This window comes from Rutidosis leptorrhynchoides, chromosome 6 (assembly GCF_046630445.1).
Source record: "Rutidosis leptorrhynchoides isolate AG116_Rl617_1_P2 chromosome 6, CSIRO_AGI_Rlap_v1, whole genome shotgun sequence".
Taxonomy (NCBI): Eukaryota; Viridiplantae; Streptophyta; class Magnoliopsida; order Asterales; family Asteraceae; genus Rutidosis; species Rutidosis leptorrhynchoides.
Window position 1 is genome coordinate 66051967 of NC_092338.1, and position 10357 is coordinate 66062323.

At 37.6% G+C, this 10357-nt stretch overlaps 2 protein-coding genes across 2 annotated transcripts; both read right to left on the bottom strand.

The window, feature by feature from the left end:
- Positions 1-392: 392 nt before the first annotated feature.
- LOC139853711 (TMV resistance protein N-like) lies at positions 393-3369 on the bottom strand. Its single transcript, XM_071843077.1, has 4 exons — positions 2900-3369; positions 1374-2472; positions 967-1254; positions 393-779 (listed from the first exon to the last, which is right to left on the bottom strand). The coding sequence occupies exons 1-4, from the start codon at positions 3367-3369 to the stop codon at positions 393-395; spliced, it is 2244 nt and encodes a 747-aa protein (XP_071699178.1).
- A 2997-nt stretch (positions 3370-6366) lies between these two features.
- LOC139853712 (TMV resistance protein N-like) lies at positions 6367-10352 on the bottom strand. Its single transcript, XM_071843078.1, has 5 exons — positions 10159-10352; positions 8978-10061; positions 8575-8862; positions 7739-8231; positions 6367-6458 (listed from the first exon to the last, which is right to left on the bottom strand). Exons 1-5 carry the CDS (start codon positions 10335-10337, stop codon positions 6367-6369), a joined length of 2136 nt encoding a protein of 711 aa, XP_071699179.1. The 5' UTR covers positions 10338-10352.
- Between the last annotated feature and the right edge of the window lie 5 nt (positions 10353-10357).

A 10357-nucleotide genomic window follows, 5' to 3' on the forward strand; every position in this document is an offset into this window, starting at 1 on the left:
GCAGGAAAAGCAAATATATAAAGTTTTACACTTTCAAAGAAAAGCAAGATGCTAAAACAGATAACATTTGCAAAATTAAAATTGAGGAACAAAATCTATAAAACCCCTCTTACAAATTAGACAGACATGACAATAATTTTGATAAACACAACCCAATCCACCCATTATCCATAACCTGTTGCATCCATGTTTTTCCAATAGGGTGACTTCATTAATGGGCCAAGTGGGGCGCAACACTCTATATAACAATCCATATGGACCAAACATATATGTAGGCAAGAAGAGTATTTTGTAGTAATCCTTCAGCAGCACCAGTCACATTATTCGATTTAAAAAGAAAGACGCTAATTTACAGTTTATGTATGAAAGTATCCCTTGGATTCAAGAGATTTTCACTCACTCCCTACAAATGTAGTTACACTTGATGGAATTTCTGGCAATTCAAAAAGCTTTGCACAACAGCTGATGTTGAGTAGTTTGAGCTGAGTAAGTTGCAAGAAGCTGAATGGTAATCGTAAAAAATTATTCCCACTTAGATTCAACTCTGTTAAGTTTAATAACTCACCAACTTCACCAGGAATCTTTCCATCTTCCAATTGACAATTACTGAGATCCAACCTTGTTAGGCTGTTACAATTTCCAAGTGATGGATGAATCTCTTCCAAATTGCAACAACCAATAAGTGATAGCTTTTCAAGACATGGAAGTCCACCAAAATCTGGCGTTCTGACTAAGTTCTCAGCATGTTCAACGTGAAGCACTTTCAATGTTGGTAGAAGCTGCGAGTCAAAATTGCCAACACACTAGTTAGTACATCATTTATTAAAAATTAGTGTGAATAGTTTGATGTATTGCCCATGCCCTCGGATTGGGGCGGGTTTCCTTCTAGGCAGCAGTTGGGGGCGGGTTCCCCTCGGTGATCCCGTACTGCTGTTCAAAAAAACAAAGCGGGACGCTTGAGATTACCTTGTAGCCTTTCCAAAGTTCTTTTTGCAAGGTATGTTGTAACTTTAAAACAACAAGCTTCGTTGGATGAAAATCTGCTGGAAACGGACTTCCAGGATAATGAGCATATGATACATACTGCAGCTCATTTGAAAGAAAACTAGGGCCTTCAACATCTTGATTAGAATAATTATGTGCACCTTCTATTGCATGCACCAATAACAACCTTAGGTTCTTCATGTTTGAAACAAGTTTGGAAAAACCTGATGAGCAGCCATTAAACCTTATTGCTTCAATCTCGTTATTTTCCTGCAATAATAGAACAGAACCTTGTTATACTTCAGATAAAATACAGGTTTCAGGATCCACTGGTATCGATGTATATGTATGTATGTATGTCTATATTGAAAAGCTAGCTAAACCATTACCCTTGCAGAATCCGTGAAGAAACACATTTCTACAATCTCTTCATCCTTCCAAACCCTGCTATGTTTCTCGGGATTTTTAGGATGTTGGCCTCGAACGATGTAGTGGCCCATTTCTTGAACTAGCTTATGCATCTTAAACCTACCATCCGAAATAGTTATGAGAGCCTTTTCCTTAAGCACTTTGATCCCAATATGAGGGTAAAACTCACAAGCATCAAGTATCTCCATTGCATGATCTACAGGATAGCCCCTATAGAAACAAGCAATATCCAAGAATATCTCTCTTTCGTTAGGTTTGAGTCCATAATAACTTATTTTTAGTGTCTCCGTAATAGTAGGATTTGGGATCTTCTTCATCTTTTCCAAGGCACTCATCCACTCCTTCTCGTCTTTGTCACGTAGTAAGGATCCTAAAACTTTAAGAGCTAATGGAAGCCCATCTGCATAAGAAACGACACGTTGTGAAAGCGTATCATAGTCTTTTATAGGAGCTTTATCCTTCTGCACTGCATGTCTATTAAAGAGTAATGTCGCCTCATCATGTGATAATAAACTGGCATGAGATATCTTTCTTATCATATGACGGTGTAGCAAACGTTTATCTCTAGTTGTGATTACAATTCGGCTCCCATCGCCAAACCATTCATGGGATCCAGCTAAAGCATCTATCTGGGTATCGTCATCAACATCATCAAGAACAATTAAAACTTGACTAAGACTTAAGCTGCTTCTTATCTTATGCTGTCCTTCCAAAGTTTGTACATTCACATCTTTTTTCAAAAGAGTTGATAAAACTCTCTCTTGAAGTTTTATCAAATTATGTCTTTCTGATTCCTCCCGAATATGGCCAATAAAGCAATGAACTTGAAACTGATGAGAGAATTTTTGATAAGCAGAATAAGCAAGAGTAGTCTTGCCACTACCCCCAACACCCCATATCCCAACCATGTGCACACCGCCTGACCCTATATCTAGCAGTGATTTTAAAGACTGCAAGCGAGTCCCCATGCCAACATGGTCTTCATCAACATCTGAGTTTGAACGACACAATTTTTCGAAGATTATATCAACAATTGATTTGATGCCAGCTGCTTCATCCCTGCACATTCGAGATACAGGATGATTAGTGTATGTTGACATTCACAAATAATCATTTTACCACAAGACAAGAGCAATGAGTCTTTATTGAATTAAAATTAGATATCCAGTTATGTTAGAAGCACAACACTATTGATCAATATCACAAAAATTGTTTTGAATTCCAAGAACTAGGAAGTCCTGTGAATACAAACTGTAACGAATTTGAAGTTTTGAGTAAATGAATGAATTTATAAAAACTTGAAAAGAAACAAAAAAAATTGATGTTTTGACTATCAAATGATCAATTTTAAGGAGTTAAAACAAGTGATTATTTCATAATTGTAATTTGATTATTAAAACAATAAATGATTAAAAAACAAGGGCAACCTTCTAAAAGAAAGGAAATAAATATAACGAAATAAAAAAAGAAAAAAAAAAAGAATAACCCGTTGGCAATGTGACTGGGTTCCCATCCCTGAATATTACATGCTTCAACAATTGCAGTTTTCCATAATTCCTCTTTGGTGCTGTTATCGCCCTTTCGTTTCGCAAATGCTCTTCCGAAATTCCCTTTCAGTTTCCTAACATCTGAAGGACTCACCTTATAGAATATGGGTATAACCATCAGTCCTCTCTCATCCCTGCATTTCATGATATGCACAAGTTCATCTAAACGCCAAAATGAATCAGCGTAGTCTTCCGAGAATACGACGACTGCAATTTGTGATTCCTCGATGGCATTCAACAGGGATGGAACGATGGAATTACCCAGAGGAAGTGTTTGGTCGTCTTTATAAGTGCTAATTAGTTTATCTGAAAGAGCTTTGTAGAGATGATCAACATAGTTCTTGCAAGTATCTTCCCATCTGAAACTACCAAGAAACACGTCATACTTCCGTGATCCTGGAGAAGCCATTGATGTGTTTGAGATCTGCATAATAAGTTTGTTTTAATGCAAATGGTAAACAGATAGTGAAGGTAACAAAATTAGAAAGAAAAAAAAATTGTAGAAGCTATCAGTCGATTATAACAAGTTAAAAGGCTAGTCAATGCCTACAGTTTAAACTTAACTAGGCCAGAGAAAGTAAAAAATCACTGATAACCTTCCTAGATCGGGTATATATGAGTAAATATATATATTCTCTAGCTTCTTTAGTTAGCATAAAACTTTATCCATTTATATATATTACAGTTCAGATGAACAATGTAAATTTAGAAGTTTTTATAATTATTTTTAAGATAGGATAAGATGTATAAGTAAAGGAGGTATAAACTAATTAACGTATTCGGAATCTCAAGGCCATCAACTTCGAGAATCATATAGGAATTTTCAATAGCTTCCCCTAAATTTAAACATCATTGTTATTTCTGGTGACTAGGTGTACATACATAAAACTTGAAACTTTAACAACCCAAAGGCTAGAAATGTGGCTTTTACCTTAAATAAAACTTTTAAATACTTATAAAACTCAAATACGAATTCAACGCCTCATCTATATACATAGTGTTGAGTGCAAAGAAGACTTAAACAAGGAAAGTATTTAGCTTGAAGGAAAAGTCATTCTTGAGCAACAAGGTCAAGACGCGAAAAAGGAAAGTTCTAGAATGTTCTTGCTTGTTTCTTAAGTTGTTTCCTTATTTTGTTTTTGCCTATAAATATGATCATATGTAACCCATAATAATGTGCACAAAAATATAGTGAAGAATCTCTGGTCTGCGCCCGTGGAGTAAACCCTTCTACGTATTTTGGAGTTGAGATATAACCACGTTAAATCTCGTGTCGTTTATTTATCGTTTCATGCTTTATTTTATCGTTTGTCGTTGTGGGTTTGGTGATTGGTTTAAATCACCTGTCTTGTTGGGTCCATAATTCCTAACAAGTGGTATCAAGAGCTCAAGGTTTCGAGTGAGAGCGATGGCGATTTGAAAGCATGGTGAACGAACGACGGGTTTTGTACAACATGTATCGAGATCAAAGGGCTTAGTTGAAGAGCTCGCGAAGAACTCATGAGTATGTCTATGTACTCATGAGATAATCTATTAAAATTGGTCTATGATTATAATAGATTATCGTGGTGGTTCGCGGTGGTAACGGAGTCGGTGGTCGGATCGATAGGTTTTGTTGTAGAAGAGAGATTTTTTCAGCATTCGGAAATCTGGCGCAGCTGTGGTAGAAAATCCGTACCGGTTTCGTTAACGGTTGGATCTCCGTGATATTTTAACCGTAGGTTGTCGACTCATTGATCTAGTCGTATACCAAATTTGAAAGTGATCAGACGGTTGGATTGGGAGATAAAAATTTTCGAAATTGCAGTAACTCGGTTTGGGGTTTAATTGCAGAGCTGTGGTCGAAAATTCATAGAGGGTTCGTAAACCGTCGGATCGTCGTGAAACTTTTTTTGTAGATGTTAGACATGTAGGTCTAAAACATATCCAAAATTCGTAGCGATCGAACCGTTCAATTTGGAGATATATTTTTTCGAAAATTGCAGCCGCCAGGAAAAACTCTTTTGGGGTTTGTTTGCGCAGCTGTGCGAGAAAATTAATTGTGGGTTCGTCTACCGTTGGATTGAGTTGATTTTAGACTGGTGATGCTACACATATAGATCTAGTGGTGGTAAAAATTCGAGGTTGATCGGACCGTTGGATTTTCAGTTATGATTTTTCGAATTTGGGCAGTTTCAGGGATGAACTTTTTCGGGTTTGATGACGCGAGTGCGAGACGGTTTTTTTTTGTCTCGTGAAACTTCGAGCGATAAGACCTGTGTTTTTCGGGGATGTGGGTTTGTTATGGGAGCTCGGGAGGTTGTTTTTATCTCGGGTTAGAGCAGTTGGATAGCGAACAAGATGCATCGAGTCGAAGTTGACAGTGGGAGTTATCGGAGGAAGTTGTTGCTTGCGTGTTATGAAACTGTGTGACCAAGTGTATGGTCAGATATTCCAAGATGATTGGGGTATTATGGAACTTGAGCTTTCTAGGATCGTTGAGGGTGTCGGGAACTCGGTTGAGTTTAGTAATCGACGGAAGTTATCGAGCTAGTGGGAGTTAGTCAACTAGTAGAGTAGTGAAGATAATTATGCGACGTTCTCCAAAGTTATCAAGATTAGTGTGATGATTCCGGGTAACACTAGAGCTTCGAGTACTTGTTTTACTCTCCGATGGCAAAGAAATTTGCGACTGACTGGTGGTACGAACCAAGTTTCTTCTCGAGTAGCCGCGGTTTTATTTCTTACTCGTACAGTGGGAGCGTGCTTGGGATGAGAAGATGGGTTTGTGAAATTCATAGCTATGAGGAAGTCAGTGTACCAACGAGGAAGCGGAAAGTTGAAAAGTTAGTAGACTTCAAGGTGGTGGTGACGTTCTCACTAGGGTATCTTGAAGAAGAGTCTACAAAGATGTCTGTTGGAGTTCCTTTTTTGTTGGTGAAGGAAATCATTGATGGACGGGAAATCCTGTACGAGGGTGGTCGTTGACATGTGTGTTCGGGATTGGACGTGTCTAGATCGACGTGTGAGCCATGGTTGTCTCATGAAGAATCCTATATTTGAAGTGTCGCATACTTCGATTGGTCTTCTAGTGTAAGAAGATGATATTCGTGTTAGAAGATGGTGGCAATAGAAACCGAGATGACCCAAGCTAGTAACTAAGAGATTGGATTATCGCTCAGCGGTGTTTTTTGGTGTCGAAAGACTTCACTTGCTCGTAGGATAACGAGTGAAGTGCGGCGTGATTCGGGTGTCTCATCCGGCGGTATCAAAAGGAGTTGGTAATCGGCTAGTCTGGAGTTATTGTGGGTTTTGGAATAAACATTGTTGAAGGGTTGGCTAAGGTTGTTTAATGTCTCCTTCGAGTGGGAGATTGTTGAGTGCAAAGAAGACTTAAACAAGGAAAGTATTTAGCTTGAAGGAAAAGTCATTCTTGAGCAACAAGGTCAAGACGCGAAAAAGGAAAGTTCCAGAATGTTCTTGCTTGTTCCTTAAGTTGTTTCCTTATTTTGTTTTTGCCTATAAATATGATCATATGTAACCCATAACAATGTGCACAAAAATATAATGAAGAATCTCTGGTTTGCGCCCGTGGAGTAAACCCTTCTCCGCGTTTTGGAGTTGGGATATAACCACGTTAAATCTCGTGTCGCTTATTTATCGTTTCATGCTTTATTTTATCGTTTGTCGTTGTGAGTTTGGTGATTGGTTTAAATCACCTGTTTTGTTGGGTCCATAATTCCTAACACATAGTTTTGAAATCAATAATATACGAGTAAATATAAACATCATTAAAACCCAACGTTCACTTTTAAACTGTCAACAAAATCAGAAGGCAAACCAAATAAAGTTTTAATCAGTCAAAGAAAGTACGATGCTAAAACCAATATCATTTTATCATTTTACAAAACTAAAATGAGGAACAAAACCTATAAAACCCCTCATAGAAATTAGACATATAAGACAATAAATTTGATAGAGACAACCAGATCCACCGATTATTCATAACCTGTTGCATCCATGTTTTCCAAACAGGATGACTTCATTAATGGGCTAACTGGGCCGCTCATTTTATTCTTATATAGCAATCTTAATGGACCAAACAAGTAAAGCGTAGAGAGAGAGACCAACGAACGTTTGCTTCAACGGTATCAAGCCTCAGTGTGGAAGGGCCCGCGATTAGTTGCCAAGCAACCCGGGTTCAATTCCTGGGGGCGAAAGGTTTTCTCTCCAATTTCCTGCGATTAGTTGCCAAGCAACCCAGGTCCCGCGATTAGTTGCCAAGCAACCCGGGTAGGAGTTTCCTTCTAGCGTGTGCGGGTGAAAATGATGAGGGTCGTTGAAATAAATGATCGGCTGATGCAAATTCGCCGTTAAAAAAAAAAAAAACAAAAAAAGTGTAGAGAGAGAGATGTTCGGTTAATCAGTTTTACTTAAAGATATAATTTGATGTATATTAACTATCGTAAGTTTTAGTTAATTAATTGTTAGAATGAAATTAGTTGTCTGATGACCGAATCATGAGTGATAGTAGTGGGTCATAGTGGACTAGTTAGTTGCAATTTGTAGCACACGTTTTGTGCACATGTTTTTGCATTCAAGGCTATATATTAGTCTTGTATTCACATGAAAGTGTATCAGTAGCAAAAATGTAGTTATATGGTGTTCTTTGCAATTTTTTTATTTTGTTCTCTTCCGCAACTTTTATTCAATTTATATTTGTGAGTGAGTGTGAGTTTTATAAGGGACCTGTGTCCCAACAAGAGAGAGAGAGAGAGAGAAACATACATGGAGCATACTTTGTAGTAATCCTTCAGCACCAGTCACATTATTCGAATTGATAATGGAAACTTCAGATGATCTCTTACAACTTTGGTAAAAGTCTCCCACGTGTTTAAGTGAGTGGCACCCATTCAATATAACTGTAGTTACATTTGCTAGAAGTTCGGGCAATTCAAGAAGCTTTGCACAACGACTAAGGTTGAGTAGATTGAGCCGAGTAAGTTGCAAGAGGTTGAATGGTAAGCGTGAAAAGTTATTCCCACTTAGATCCAACTCTGTTAAGTTTAACAACTCACCCACATCACCAGGGATCTTTACATCTTCCAATTGACATTCACTGAGGTCCAACCTATTCAGGCTGTTACAATATCTAATTGATGGATCAATCTCTTCCAAATTGCAACAACCAATGAGTGATAGCTTTTCAAGACAAGGAAATCCACCAAAATCTGGTGTTCTGACTAGCTTCTCAGCATGTTCGACGTGAAGCACTTTCAACATTGGTAAAAGCTGCAAGTCAAATTTGCCAACACACTAGTTAATACATCATTTTTTATAATATAGTGTGAATAATTTGATGTATTATTTAGATAATGGTAAGATAAAATTTAGAGGAATAAACATATAGTTGTCATAGAAATTAGACAGCTAGTAATGAAGGAATAGACTAAGCAATAGACAAATAGTTTGATTTTTGGAAGTTGAGAGAAGCATGAGGCCTAATATATTTTCTATAGCTGCATCAATATATATATATATATCCTAAAGTTATGGCATGATACTTTTGCAAGGTGTAACCTAACTCTACTATACATGTATATATATGTTAAATCAGAAGGGCGTTTAAGTTTACCTTGTAGCCTTTCCAAAGTTCTTTTTGCAAGGTATAATGCAACTTTAAAACAACAAGCTTCATTGGCTGAAAATCTGTTGGAAACGAACTTCCAGGATAATGATCCCATGAAATATACTGCAACTCATTTGAAAGAAAACTAGGCCCTTCAATATCTTGATCAGAATAATCATGTGCACCTTCTGTGGCATGCACCAATAACAACCTTAGCTTCTTCACGTTTGAAACAAGTTTGGAAAAATCTGATGAGCAGCCATTAAACCTTATTGCTTCAATCTCGTTATTTTCCTGCAATAATAGAACAAAACCTTGTTATACTTCAGTTAAAATACAGGTTTCAGGATCCAGTGGTATCGATGTATATGTATGTACGTCTATATTGAAAAGCTAGCTAAACCATTACCCTTGCAGAATCCGTGGAGTACATTTCTACAATCTCTTCATCCTTCCAAACCCTGCTATGTTTCTCGGGATTTTTAGGATGTTGGCCTCGAACGATGTAGTGGCCCATTTCTTGAACTAGCTTATGCATCTTAAACCTACCATCTGAAATAGTTATGAGAGCCTTTTCCTTAAGCACTTTGATCCCATAATCAGGGTAAAACCCACAAGCTTCAAATATATCCATTGCCAGATCTACACGATAACCCCTATGGAAACAAGCAATATCCAAGAATAACTCTCTTTCGTAAAGTTCCAGTCCATCATAACTTATTTTGAGTACGTCCATTATTATAGGATTTGGGATATTCTTCATCTTTTCTAAGGCACTCATCCACTCCTTCTTGTCTTTGCCACGTAGCAAAGAACCTAAAACTTTAAGTGCTAATGGGAGCCCATCTGCATAAGAAACCAGGCGACGGGAAAGCGCATTATAGTCTTCTATAAGAGGTTTATCCTCCTGCACTACATATCTAGAAAATAGCTGACTCGCCTCAACAGGTAATAATAAACTGGCATGAGATATCGTCACCTTGTCTCTGTGTAGCAAATGCTTATCTCTAGTTGTGATTATTATTCGGCTCCCATCCCCAAACCATTCATGGGGTCCAGCTAACGCCTCTATTTGATCATCTTGATCAACATCATCAAGAACAATTAAAACTTTACTACGACTTAACCTGCTTCTTATCACATCTTTTCCTTCTTCGACACTCTGTACATTCACATCCTTTTTCAAAAGAGTTGATAAAACTTTCTCTTGAAGTTTTATCAAACCATGTCTTTCTGATCCCTCCCGAATATGGCCAATAAAGCAATGAGCTTGAAACTGATGTGAGAATTTTTGATAAGCAGAATAAGCAAGAGTTGTCTTGCCACTACCCCCAACACCCCATATCCCAACCATGTGCACACCGCCTGACTCAATATCTAGCAATGATTTCAATGATTGCAAGCGAGTCCCCATTCCAACAAGGTCTTCATCGAAGGATAACAATTTTGTTGAGATCGTATCAACAACTAATTTGATGCCCTCTGCTTCATGCCTGCACATTTAAAATTAAGGATGATTAGTGTATGATTAATAACCTTCTATCTAAAAGAAAGGAAATATAATGCAAGAAAAAAGAATTAGAGAAAAACCCATTTGCAATCTGATTGGATTCCCATCCAGCAATATTACTTGCATCAATGATTGCTTTTTTCCATAATTCCCCTTTGGTGATGTTATCTCGCTTTTGGTTCGCAAATGCTCTTCCGAAATTCCCTGTCAGTTCCCTCGCATCTGAAGGATCCACATTATAGAATATGGGAATAACCATCTTTCCTCTCTCATCCCTGC